The 13,778-nt window shown below is 42.2% G+C and overlaps 2 protein-coding genes across 5 annotated transcripts in view; both read right to left on the reverse strand.

Annotated features, from left to right (window-relative positions):
• fnip1 (folliculin interacting protein 1) overlaps positions 1–8,004 on the reverse strand; it is a 33,645-nt gene extending 25,641 nt beyond the window's left edge. For 2 of the 3 annotated variants that reach the window (XM_047606789.1, XM_047606788.1), the window contains exons 1-2: positions 7,823–8,004; positions 301–423 (exon numbers count right to left, since the gene is read on the reverse strand). In XM_047606789.1, coding sequence (XP_047462745.1) covers positions 301–423; positions 7,823–7,914 — 215 coding nt within the window. In that variant the 5' untranslated portion in view covers positions 7,915–8,004. The remainder of the gene's footprint in view (positions 1–300; positions 424–7,822) is intronic. The other variant, XM_047606790.1, reaches the window with a different exon arrangement.
• A 338-nt stretch (positions 8,005–8,342) lies between these two features.
• On the reverse strand, positions 8,343–12,668 carry LOC125021679. 2 transcript variants are annotated; one of them, XM_047607816.1, is made up of 8 exons: positions 12,358–12,668; positions 11,145–11,245; positions 10,503–10,866; positions 10,284–10,418; positions 9,711–9,753; positions 9,560–9,615; positions 9,420–9,448; positions 8,343–9,328 (listed from the first exon to the last, which is right to left on the reverse strand). In XM_047607816.1, the coding sequence occupies exons 1-8, from the start codon at positions 12,443–12,445 to the stop codon at positions 8,945–8,947; spliced, it is 1,200 nt and encodes a 399-aa protein (XP_047463772.1). In that variant the 5' UTR covers positions 12,446–12,668; the 3' UTR covers positions 8,343–8,944. The 2 variants fall into 2 exon arrangements, with proteins under 2 accessions (XP_047463772.1, XP_047463771.1); XM_047607815.1 differs by having other exon boundaries at positions 9,420–9,478.
• Between the last annotated feature and the right edge of the window lie 1,110 nt (positions 12,669–13,778).

A 13,778-nucleotide genomic window follows, 5' to 3' on the forward strand; every position in this document is an offset into this window, starting at 1 on the left:
AACACGTACTTCGTGCACCGATCTCTTTTCTCTCCACCCCCCCCCCACTTCAACCAAAACCACAAAGCATGCTTCTCCATCAACGCGCCAACCCATATCGTGTAACATGACCACAACTTGTAGAATCGCTACTACAACCAACGGTAAAAAAAACCACCTTCTCACCACTTCAAACCGTGTGAAATGTCTGAACGCCGCGTTTAAGACGCCAAAAACTAGATGACAAAACTAGAAAACATCGGCACGGACGCATTGTTCTCAAAAACCTCCCTTGGCGGGTTAAACATTACCGACTCCTACCTGGGCATCGTTGCGAGTCTGCCAGTCTTTCCCCAGCCCTCTCTCCCTCCTCTCTCTTTCCACTCCTCTCGTCTCTCCTCTCCTCTCCAAAGCCGACCGCGGGGGTCTAAGAATAGCGGTGGACTAAATTCACACAACAACATGAGACTATCAGGTGATCGCAGGAACACTTTGTGTGTGTGCCGGACAGTACAGAGGCAGAAACGAGCGGCGGAGCCCCGCGACTTGCTGACGGCCAGAAAGCGCCGCGATAAGACTGACAGTGGGGATTTGTTTGTGTGTGTGCGTCGCTTCTTAATCCCACTCTTTTTGTTCCTCTCTCCCTTGTGTCATTTCTCTGTCTTTCATTGTCCCAAAAAAAAAAAAAAAAAAAAAAAAAAAAAGCCCATAAAAAGCACAATGCATCCTCTTAAACAAAGACGTGCTTGAAGAAATAGCAGAAAATCCACCCGCTCACAGTTCCTGAAACATAAATAAACCTCATAACATGCAAATGTGGAATCGTCTCGAGGAGGAGGAGGAAGACTAAAAACGTTTAAACGTTGTAGTTTTTTGCTTTTCTTTCCAGGATAAAACTGTGGTCACCGCATCATTTGAATAGTGCGGGTGCCTCGTAATTTGTGCGCCGCTGTCATGTAGTAAAGGAGCATGCAAACTTAATTTTAAATAAATAAATCAACTTATACAAATTGGATCAGCTCAGGCTTAATGGTGCACAATTTACTGGGAGTCAACGACGAGAATAATTCAATTCATCTTGTGTTTTAACATGTTGTTCTGACAATACACTCCCCCCTTTTCTTGACTTTATTTTGACTGATAATAGCTAATTTGACAAGGATTGACCTTCAGGTTTTGTGGAAGTGCACATGAACACATTCAGCAAGTGAGGCGTCCACAATAGTTACAAAAACGGCAAGATTGGTATAAAAGCATCCTTGGACTGATGGTGTTAATATCATCTAGTTTCTTACTGTGCCATGTCTGGCTTCAGTCTACACCAACCGCAAAGATCCCTCTCTACTACAACAGGAACATGTGCGTGTGTGCGTGTGTGTGTGTGTGCGTGTGTGTTTGTCAGAGACGGTTACATAAACATCCCCTCCGTCCAAGCGGCAGCGTGACGTTCTTCCGGCCATGTTCTGGCAGAGGATTTTGTTAGGTCAAGTAGCTTGTAATTTTCGAAAAGACATTTCTGTGCCATTTCTGCAGCGGGGGCGTCCAGCTGATGTCGTCTCGGGGGCGAGTTCTGCGTCGCTTTTAAGTTTCATTTCGAGTGAAAACTGCAGCCTGGTATATATATTCGACACGCAGACGGCAGCAACACATGACGGGGGTCAGGAGTGAAAACTAAAACCACAGACTCAAGAGTCTTTGTGTGGCAGCATAACACATCAAGTCTGGATGAAGCGATGCGAGGTTTCCATGAGGGCAGTCTGCTCTGCTCAAGAGCTAACCTGTCTTAACACTCGTGTACGGACAGCGTCACAACTCTACCCTCAGCGCCTGTGTTTAGACAAACTCCGCGACGTTGCATATGTGTAATGCACATTTATGACAACCAGCGACCCTGCTGCTGTAACTGCAGGCCATAAGTTACTTCCCAAACAATGCTGCAATAAATACTTCTAGGAACATGCATCACCAAAGAACAGTCATTGCATCTAATCTTTCACATATCGCCGCCTCTACACCCTTTGCACATACATTCACTCAGGTGAAATTTCCCACGGTCTGCAGACTGCTCATGCACGAAACCGTGTATCGGTGTAGAGACCGCGCGCGTGTTATCTGTTCATCACTCGCACAGTCTGAAAATGAACCGCGCTGCGCTGGAGAAGTGAAATAGAGGAAACCCGATCCAGTCAGCAACTTTACTGATAATCATGGAATAATTGTGTTAGTATTGTTTCCTTCTGTAACAAAAAAAAAAAAAAAAAAAAAAAAATGCTGGTTCCACTTCTTAAATGCGAGAACTTTTCTGCCTGCATGACCGGAAACAGACTTTTCTTTTGTTTCGTTTCTGCCACGTCACCAGGTTTTCTTACACGATCACAAGACGTTTTTATGTCAGAGGTGACTGTCAGCAGACGAATAAACAATGAATCTCAGACGAGTGAGTAATTAACTTGCTTTGTTAGATGCAGCTTATATGAGGGTGAAATTAAGATCTTGAGGATCTTGTTACTGAACGATAAACAATTGAATCGCTATGACTAAGTTCTCACAAATATCAAAACTCTTTTTAGAAGCTGGCTGCACTGAAAGCACCTGACTACCTGCATATCTGTTGGTTTCTGTGCCGATTATGTGGCATTAAGGACTTCTGCATTCCAGTAATCACATGATGCTGAGTGGGTAAGGATGCTGTGACGCCCAGAGGTTACAGTACAATACACCGACTATTTGACTGACACATATTGCCACAGGCTGACATGAAGCGGAATCAGTCTACACATTTTCAGGGTGAAAAAAAAAAAAAAAAAAAAAAGTGTCTCAGTCACTCGGGTTTTAAACAACACACCAAAGCAAATGTTATCCAAACGATCTTTACACTCGAAAGGCAATATGCATGCGTACGCTACGGCTCATTCCTGTTTCACAACCTCTGAATCAGGAACACATGACAGTGAGGGAGTGATACGAGCGCTTTCAGTAACGGCTGCATGACCGTGTCTCACTCAGGATCACATGAACCGATGATCAGGTTGAACAGGAGTGGCGGCGAAGGGTTGTGGGGAAATATTGGTTTGTGGTCAAATTTGGTTTTTGAGGTGAAAAGCAAATGCTGAGATACTGGACAAATTTTTTTTTAAAAAATACTGTATTGTACAATTCAAGCCTTAAAGCAACGATTACACTGTCAGTGTGTACGTTCACATCTCCGTGTCAAACCGCATCCTCCAACTCCATCCGTGTCATTTCTTCCGTTCTCCCTGGTGCTCGTGTAGAGACTGAAAGTAGGCTAATTAGGTGGCGGGACAGATTTGAAGTTTATGGTTTGACTTTCAGACTCCTGAACTGCCGACTTACTCGCAAAATTTACCTCCAAAGGTCAGAAATACAAGTTAATAAAACAACAATTTGAAAAAGAGCCAATGATCACATGTGTTAGGAACCCATGCGCTGTAAACCGTGGACTGAATCCAGACTAGAGTGTACTCAACTCAAGATAAACAGCAGAGGCAGAGCGAAGGTGGGGACAAGTCTTCACTAGAGTGTGTATAACCAAATGCATTATGAAAAAGAGGGTTTTTACATATTCAGCATTACTCACAGGAAAACATAGCCCAGAGTCAATGTAAAAAAAAAAAAGCCAGAGTTGCCTTCTCGCTTGTGTGAGTCGTAAAACTCGACGGATTTATCAGCAGATGATGGTACTTCTTGATATTGTATCAGCTGCATAAAATGAGCTGATAAATTTTGCAGCTATAACATGTTGGTCATGTGCTGGCACAGTCACATGGCAGGCTGCTATAAGGCAGGTTAACCGAGCTCACTATCTTTGCGGTATGTGTGACATGAAAGTAAGAAGACGTGCAAGGCCTGCCTGCCTTAGCAGACGTCCAGCCATCGTACTAGCACTCGCCAGAATGCAAGTGTCAGCGTGTGACGTGTGTGAGAGCTTTTACGTAAAACTATATCTTTATCATGACCCTGCAGTTCTGAGAAGCCCGAGTGTGGCCACTTAAAATAGCCCTGATAGGAACCCGATGACAGCCGCCGTCTTTGCAGAACCTTGGCAGGCCCTGCAGCATTCACACAAACAGACGTGCATGCACATGCAAGCAGCCTTGCAATAAGCACACAAATCCAAGATGAAAAGGGATTGAAACATGCACGCGGAAGTTTAAGAGAGACAATGAGCCCCGTATAGCCCTGAGGTTTTATTTTAAATCAAGACTAAATCAAGCAACACAACAGGATATAAAAATAATTCGGTCTGCAAGGGTTAAAATATGTCTCTGTTCTACTTATCCGACTAATAGCTTTGTTCCTGAGAACACAGCCATGTGATCGCCTCGCAAACATGAGAGCCTAAGATTCGTGAAAGCCTCACATGACACACTGAGTTATGAAAGTATGCGGTGGAGGACACACACCATGCCAATCAGGAACTTGAGCCACTACTTCTCTTGAACTGTCAAGAATTGAAGATCACTAAAAATAAATCTTATACGCTGCAAAAACCTGGTTTAGTTCAGTAAATGTACAATTAAATAGCATTTTTTCCACCCCACACACAAGTAACACAGAAGGTTTTACAAAACAATGTGTGAAACTACCGTCTCTCCCTTGCACGCACACACACACACAGACACACACACTCCCTCCTTAAAGTATCTTGGTACAAACACAGCTATATTGAGCTGTACGGCCCAGGTCAAGTAGGAAGTTTCCTCAGCGGGTTGCCAGCACAAGCCGCCTGAGTGTGGGTGGGGACGACAAAGATACTGGCTGACGTTCAGGCCTCTGACTGATTACGGGATGAGCCAGAAGCTCTCGGTGTAATGTACAGTATGCCGTCCCCGGTCAGGTGCTGCAGCCAGAGAAACAAGAGAGGGTTTTTTAGGCTTTCCTCCCAGGGTCGGCCAACCTCCTGCCCTCTGTGGTATTCTGGAGGGCACAGTGATGTGCTGTGACAGAGCTTTGGGTGGGTGGGTGGTGCATTATGCAGGTCAATGACGCTGCAGCACAATAACACGCTGGGAAAAAATAATAAAATATACAAACACCACTTCAAAAACGATACACATTACTAGACAAAGATGCTGTTTGCAGTAATCTGACTTTCAGACAGCTCAGCCTTGCAACCACCCAAGTGTCCTCCTCAACCACGTCTCCTCTCCGGAGCATTTCATGCTCGATGATGAATGGAGGACTTACGCCAGAGGTACGAAGAGCACAGCCGACCACAGAGTTAACAGAAACGGGCCGCTGCCTGCCTGCCTGCCTGCCTGTCTGTCTGTTTGCTCTAGGATTTATGCCAGCCAGACCTACGCACACGACCAGCATTTATATCGCTAAGCGCGGGGTAACTTTATGGCGTGGAACGTGCTCTGGCACAGGCACGGGCCAAAGTGCAACCAGCACCGCAAGGAGGGGAGCCGTCCAGGTCCAATGGTGAATATCTCCGCCACAGGTGACGAGGAAGGGAGCGACTATATTCAATGACGGTGTATTTACAGCTAAAAAAGAAGAACACTTTCCCCTCGGTGGCAGACCTGACCCAGAATGTGTACAAAAACATACACAGGGAGACTGCTAATGAACTCTGGAAGTATAAAGTGTCCTGCGAGCCGGCCCCAGTGATGCATTGCTCTGTCGGGTTGAAAGTAACCGTAGGATATTTTGAGAGAGATTATGTGTCTTTCTTTAGCTGAATACACCTATCAGCCACAACATTAAAACCACAGAGAGGAGAAAGTAAATAACACTGACACCGCCTTGTCGCGATTCAGTGTTCTGCTGGGAAACTTTTGGACCTGGCATTCATTCGTGTGGATGTTACTTAGACATGTAGCTCCCACCTAGACCAGACCAGACACTCTTAACAGACATCCCCAGCAGGATGCAGGCTGACACAGTTTAGGAACGAGTCAAAAAAAACAATTAAAAAATCCAAAAAACACATGAATAGTTAACTACCCCTCCCCTCCTTTCAACCCATAGGACCCAAAGGCCCCCACTAACTACAATGTGGTGCCTACACAATATTACAAAGGTGGTCATAATGTTATGCCTGGTCAGTGTATATGTGTTACACACATCTTTCTGAGTCTTGATCTTTAAATATGAACATTTTGCTCAAATACATTGAGATTGTGTGTTATTTTTTTTGTTTTTTTTACACAATAACCTACCTTAAGACATGCCTGTATTGAGCAATGCTTGGTTGCAACTTGTCACTGCAATGAGTTGCTAACACGCCTAATACGAGACCTTTAACGACGACTAACAACAGCACGAATGTTTTAAATCGACAAAAGTTGTCTACATCAGCAACTGAAGTGACAATGCAACCAACAGGACGGGCCATCTAAGCATCCGCAGTGTAAACTCCATACATGGGGGGCATTTATCCCCTTAACACCAGGTTTGTGTCTTATGCAGCGCTTCACTGAACTAGATTTGGGAAGAGTCGCAGACAGCCGGCATAATATAGCATCTTGATTGTACAAAGAGGCTGCACATGTGGGGTGCGCCCCCTCTGCTGTCTGGAGGCACCGGTTCTAGTCTATGAGCAGCACTGGCAGAAATGAGGGGAAAGTCAGTCGTACTTTGCCCCAAGATATCAAAGCTATAGCTCAAGATATGCTACAGAAGACTGTACTATAGAGATGTGCACATATAGATCCAGAAATATCTATACTTCCGACCTAGATGTGTGTGCTCTTTTTTTTTTGTTCTTTTTTTTAGAAACAATCTTCAGATCAAAATATCGATACACATTTAAACATTTATGACACAGAATCTGTAATCAATTCCGAAAAAAAGTAAAAAGCGTGTGTGAGAGAGGGAGGGAAATGCCTCCACACCTGAGACGGACCTCTATGATGTTAGAAGTTAAATTCAGAGAGACAGGCAACGTACAGGTTTACAGTGAAATCACATCACAAGCATATACATGTAGATCATGTCAACATGCTGTCATTTCTTAACAAAAACAATATGAATGTAGAATGAGACATTTGTTGTCAAAGTTTTAAGTCTTGTCAAGTCTTAACCTGAAGACCACTCTGCCTGGGCCAAAAAGAATAATCTTGAGGTCAGAGGGCTGTTTTATTTACTTTCTTTTTCTGAGAGAGAGAGATTTGCTCAGATTTCCAGTTGACTTGTTGATTTGCAGACAAGACTGTCTGTTAAAGTTAAGTGTGATGTCTCGCAGCTTGTTTCATTCCCATACAGACGTGTACAATACGTTTTCCGTAATTAAATTCACAAAATATTCATTGTAAAAGTCATCATTTTTTTTATATACACACACACCTAAAAAGTACTCGATATCGGTATCGGATCGGAAGGAAAAAAACTAGTGGTATCGCACATCCCTTCTCCACCATCGCGGCTGCCTCGTTGTTCTCCAAACACACACAAAAGGGGGACACACGGCAGAGACAAAGGAGGGACGCGGGACACCGCTCCTGCAACTTCTCAACCTCCCGACACCGCTGAGCTTTTATACCGAAAGAGAGGATGCGATGAAAAGAACAAAAATGAGCGAGTAAACGAGCTCAGGGTGTCCCACCAGGAGACGGCGTGGTGTGCAGCTACCTGGCTAACGTCTGCTAGTTAGCATTAGCATGCGAGCTAACGGCACCCGGAGGCAAAACAACGTCTCAATGCGAGTCGCTACAGTGAATAACTTATTAAAGTGGCTCAAAAATAACGACCGCTTCGCAACTCTGTCATGCTTTCAGACGCTAAAACGAAAATGGGTTTAAGTGGCGTTAGCGTACACACAAAACCCCAAAAACATTCACACACACACACACACACATATACAATCAATAGCAGCTACCTGAACGCTGGGTCTTCTTTGCTACATCTCGGTGGCGGCGACGATACAGCATTTCTCTTGTTGAAAAGTTTCTGGAAGAGAGTCGGAGGCATTTTGTACCAAAATAAATTCGGTACAGAAGGTCTCTTTTTCTTTTCAAATCCAAGAGCGAGTCGTGTTCCTTGCAACTGTCTCCATGGGTGTCACAGTCATATGACAGGCATTAGTCACAGGAGCTGCTTGGCAACCCGCTGCCTTTTTCTGATTGGCTGACCCGACGCCGCGGCTACAACAAATTACCCGATTGGCTGATATTTTTGGCCCGGTACCACGTGGTCAGCGGATTCGCCGTGTTGATGTTTTGTCGGGAATCGTGACGGCGTGAAATTTATTCACAGAAATCATACGAGCTGATGATACACACACACGACCGGGCATCATTGACAGACACACCTTAGTAAATAATTAACTGAGGGACAGAAAATAATAAAATGCTGTATCCAATAACACTTACTTGCACGGGCTATTTTTTTCCCATCTGTTTTATTTTCTGAAGCTCTTAAATGTTCTCATTTGAAGAAAAGCACATAAATACATATAGAAAAAACGGAAATCATACATTATGCAGTTTACTTTACATTTAGCTTACACTTAGAGTTATGGAGTATAGCATTAGCCTGCACACAAAACAAATCAAGAATATACAGATACGAAAAAACACATGCATTTCACATTTAAAACTGAAAAGCTACTTGAGAGGACAAGAAATAAAGTAAGTAGAAAAAGAAAAATACAGGCATGACATCTGGTGGTGATTTTTCGTTTTACACCTTGGATGCACATTAAACTTACAGCGAAAGCTAACAGTGCATTGAAAGTGCATTTCTTTAACCAATATATTCAAGAACTAAATAAACTAGCTCAGTCACTAACAACTAAAGACAAATAAATTGTCAAATAAATAAGGGTCAGCCAAGGAAGCAAGAAAAGTCACTTAAATTGTGTTACACAAATTATTCTCTTTAACCAACACATTTACATCCTATAAATAATTTGTCACGGTGAGTGTTGACACGCAGAATACAGGATATTTCACAGAAAAATTATGCAATATTGCGGCTTCCGATTTCACCAGATAGAAAGTTATATGTGCTTTGCAACTGTGAGAGGAAATAAAGCAGCACTCCTGAGTTTGACCCATCTTTCTCTCATCTTCTGAAAGAACGTGTCCCTTTCATCGTCGCTGACAAAGTCAAAGAACTTAGCTTTTTCTGGGTCACACTTTGCAGCACTTCTCAGCCTCACAGTCACAGGTAATGATTCGTCTTTGAAACTGATCTCACCCGCTCCGGATGTCTCTGCGTCAGGCTTCACCTTCTCTGGTTGGCTGGCCACCGGGAAAGACTCACTGTTGCTGTGAACGGATAATTTCGAAGGCGGGATGTGGTTTGCTTTGAAGGTCTCATCAGTGATGGGACTTTTGAAACACACCTTCTTCTTACACACCAAATGCATTCTGTGTGTGAGCTAAGGAGCAAAAGCATGTTTACCAAGGCTACAATAATGATGTATAATATTCTGGATGTAAATGTAGTGGATATTCAGGTGATTTTCTTACCGTTTGTGGAGTTTTCCTCTTATTCACTTCTACAGATGGAAGATTGGAAAAACACAAAACTATCCATCATATTTCACTCTGTGTGGAGAATGTATGTTTGCTCAGTGGTCACAGATAAGCTGATGAATTAGTCTCTTTACCTGTTTTAATCGAGTCTGTTTGTATTTTAGTCTCAGCTTCATGTTCTCTGTGGTTCCTTGACAGAGAAAAGACAGCGAAAAAACCCACGTGTGTTCAAGCATTTGCCAACATCTGCAACCGAGGTTTAGTACCCGAGTCTAAGAAACTCACCGATTATTTTCAGTATCCTTTTCAGCAAGAATTGAAGAGGCATCTGAGGACAGAAGGTGACTTCAATGAGACAACTGCAGAAAGTTGAAGAGCTCAGACTTGTTCAGTGCTACGATCAAAATATTCTGCAACATTTCTTAAAATGCTCGAATGGATTCTGTAAATCCTGCAAAACTGACTGTAGTAGCCAAAACTTAAAGCTAACAAAGTAACTGTACAATAAAGTTCAGCTAATTTATTGTAGATGGTTTCTTACAGTTCATTCATAAATGGACAGGTGCTACAGACCAGCGGTAGCACTGTATAGTGTAGAAGTGTGAAGCGTAAAACATGAGCGTGAAAAGTGTCAGAAACTGTTTGTGCTCCATGTCAAGCAACATCTGCACTCACAAAAGGCTCCTACCTACATGGAAAATCACTAATGACCAAGAACAGTGCTGCCACCTTGTGGACCAATTAGAGTCCTGCACACACGCATATGTGAAAAGGCGAAATGGCCACGACACTGACTCTGAGCTGCACCTAGTTTGTTGTTAGCATTGTATTGGTCAGTTAACTGATGTTGAATATTACCTATGATGGTGGAAAGGTTGGGGGGATGATGCACGTGGATGCTCTCTGCGTGACTCGCATCCAGCAACGTGGAATTTCTCACGTGAGAATGGAGATCCAGCAGATCCCCCTCAATTGGTAAGGCAAGCGTGTCAGCTGTGCAGAAAAGACAGGGTAATGAAATTCAATAACCTTGCATTTTTGTTTGGCGGACACATAAAAACGCACACACATACACACCATAGCTTTCTCTTCTGAATATCTCCGGGGAGGGAAGAGTGCTGGAGGTTATAGAAGCAGTAGAAGAGAAACAGCCTTCCTCTTCCTCATCACCAAAGTCGAAAGTTGTGTCTTGCTCCATGCTGGAAGACGTGATGCTTTCCAGAGTCACTGGTGAGGTTTGTTTATCTTGTATGTCACCATCGTTAAAATCCTCTGGGTCTAGAGCCACTTGAATGGCTCGGTGCCTCATCTGCAACACTGGGTAGCCACACGTTTTAGTAACCGGTGTGGCCGGCGAGGCCGCTCTGGTTCTGGGTTTTCTAATAAATGCAGGGTTGTTCAGCCGTGACATCGATTTGCAGTGGACAGGCACGGTGATCGTCTGAAGGATAAGCATGGTACGGGAGGAGAGACAAAACAAGTTTGAGGAACCACCTCAGAATTAAGTTTGTTAACATCCCAGAGAGAAAAGAAGAGCAGTGTGACACGGCTTTACACACTCACAAAGCAAACTTTGAATGAAGTCTGTAGCTTCGTTTAATGCTCCCAGATATTTGATCTTTCAACGTGCATTCCCCTGAAGGTCCCCAGAGTCTGTCACCGTGACACACGTTCACAAATGCAAACAGAAAATCCATCCCATGATTCACACACGCTTACCTGCAGGCAGTTTGGTTTGACGGTGGAGTTACTCATCTCATTAACGTCAGGTTCTTCTGGAAATGCTTCATGATGCTTTCTGAGCAGGAGTCTCCTATTGTCTGACAGTTTTGAAGCAAGGGGGTGAGGAAAATAAGAAGGCAGAAAACAGTTTCATCTTTTAGATGAGCTGAGGAGCGTGTGGGACGATGAGCTGAATATGAAGCTAACAGATACTCCCATAAACTTAGTTCATAAAATTCACTATACGAACGCTAAAGTAGCCAGAATCTCTTCTTTTATTAGTGATGCTTTCAATGGGTGTGGACAGTGCCCTGCCAATCACGCTCATGTGTTTTGGTCTTGGCCTAAATTGGAAGATTTTTGACAACTTGGGCAGAGTTTATGGTCAGATGATATCTCTAAATCCATTGTTGGCCATTTTTGGTATTCCTCTTAAAAGTAACTTACCCAGTGGCAATAGAGGAGGGTTAATCTTCTCTGTATATGTTATATTCTCGTTTAGCAGCAACCACAGTTTATACGTTTACTATTATTTTTAGCTATTATTATTGTTTATCTTGTTTCTTCTGACTTATTTTGTCTAGTTATTTCCTTGTTTATCCCTGTTATTTGAATTTCCCCTTGGAGGTCAATAAAGCATGCATCCATCCATCCATCCATCTGTCTTGTGTCCTTCGACTCTGAACAGGTGTTTGCTCACGACATGCGAAGGTGACAAGATGTAATTAATGTGTAGCTGGAAAATGTTCAACAATTTTAATAACTGTTTGCTTGTCTGTATGGGGAAAAGAAACCAAATTGTATATAATAAACCAAGGTGGGGAAATAAACAAAACAAATAGCCTTATTATTAAATAAACCTCTTACAAAGACTTAATGAGTATAATATATTTAAAGTAAACTCACTCAGGAGTCCAGTCAGGCTATTTTAAAACCACTTTACACCTAAATAGCTTGTTTGTATTTATCACTTAAAAAAAGAAAAGTTTTTTTTTATTGTCATCGCCTGAGGCTATAGCAACAAAAAGATAAAATATATACACAATAAACTACAATATATGCAATAAAAGCACAAAGTAGCACGGAAATGAACGTAATTGGTATAAGGAGCATTTAAAACAGGTTAAACTGAATTTAACGTGCATCTTATGTTTGTTTATTTGTTTATTTGTTTGAACTACCACGTAGCTGTTGTGTGTGGAGATCTTACTGTCACGTCTCCCCACTGTTGGTCTCAGGGGTGTATCTCTGTTCTTGGGGAATCCACTGTCACGACGTCTAACGCGACGAGGATCCATTTCCAATTAACCTGATTTCCAGATCCAAACATAGGAATCACTGCTGTGCAGAAACGCGCGCGTTTGACGTTTTAAATATCAGGCTTTTCACTACAAAACACCTGTCAAAAAAAAAAGTAGAGAAAAAAATAAATAAACCATAAGCGCAACTAAGACCGAGAGAGTAAACCTGCTTTTTTTCTGCTCAACTCGCGTTAAAAATCCTCAACTTCCGCTCGCCATTTTTTTTGTGCGTCGCTTAGCAACCAGGCACACCTGCAGGGCCCCTGTCAATCAACTGCTGCTAATGACGTCACTGGTTTTATTTCCACAACAACCACAAACATTTTATGGATTAAGTCAATGCATTAACTTCACAATCGCAAGTGCTGATGTGGGCGACGTTTGCCGATTTAAAACGTTCGTACTGTTGGTGTTTTTCATCAGTAAAGCTCTCACATTAAGCGCGTTAGATATTAAAATAATAAAATACAAATAAAATACCCACATCACAACTCATCCCAAGCAAGCAATAATTGCTCAAGGTGCACATTAATTGCATCAAATGTAAGTTATGTGAAAGAAATTAAATTGTGCCTGAATTGTCACAAGATGGTTTAAATGCTTCTTCTTCTCCCGTCAGTGGTCATAATGTTGTGGCTGTGTATGTTAGCATAGAATTATTGTAGTAGTTTGATTTGTAAAACTCAAAAAAATCGTAGAAAATGGCAAAACTGAGTGTCTGGCTTTTTATTGTTATTATTAAATATTATTATTTATCATATTGGGATTAGAACCAACTGGATATGAACTCTTTCTAGCATGTTACTAATGAATCTACGCCTCATTTTAATACCTTAATAATGTAATATGTCAAAGGGGCCTTTATTAAAAAATGTCTTTTTAGTACATTTCACTAGTAATACAACTTTTTGGACATTTACAAACATAAGCATGTGTTAAAATGATTTTATATGTGTAACTTCCTCTTATATCATGTAATGTTCAACAAGCAGTGTTATTATTTTCTTATTTCAGCATCAAGACAAATTCAAAATATAAAACCACTGAATAAATAAAAAAAAAGAAACACGACACAAGTTTAAAATCATTCCAGAATTTCTTTTATTCCACCTCCCTCGCCCCGTCCCCCGCCCTCCCTCCCTCGTCCCTATTGCCGCACTCAATCATTACAAGGATATGGTGCCGATTCCATTTTACAGCAGAATAGATAAATAAATAAGTACAATTCATCTCACTACACGCGAAAAGAGAGAAAGAAAAATCCATTCAAACCATTGATTTTAATAAATAGGCTAACATCTAGCTGTCCTCGTTTATGTACATCCGCATT

The sequence above is a fragment of the Mugil cephalus genome, chromosome 15, assembly GCF_022458985.1.
Source record: "Mugil cephalus isolate CIBA_MC_2020 chromosome 15, CIBA_Mcephalus_1.1, whole genome shotgun sequence".
Classification (NCBI taxonomy): domain Eukaryota; kingdom Metazoa; phylum Chordata; class Actinopteri; order Mugiliformes; family Mugilidae; genus Mugil; species Mugil cephalus.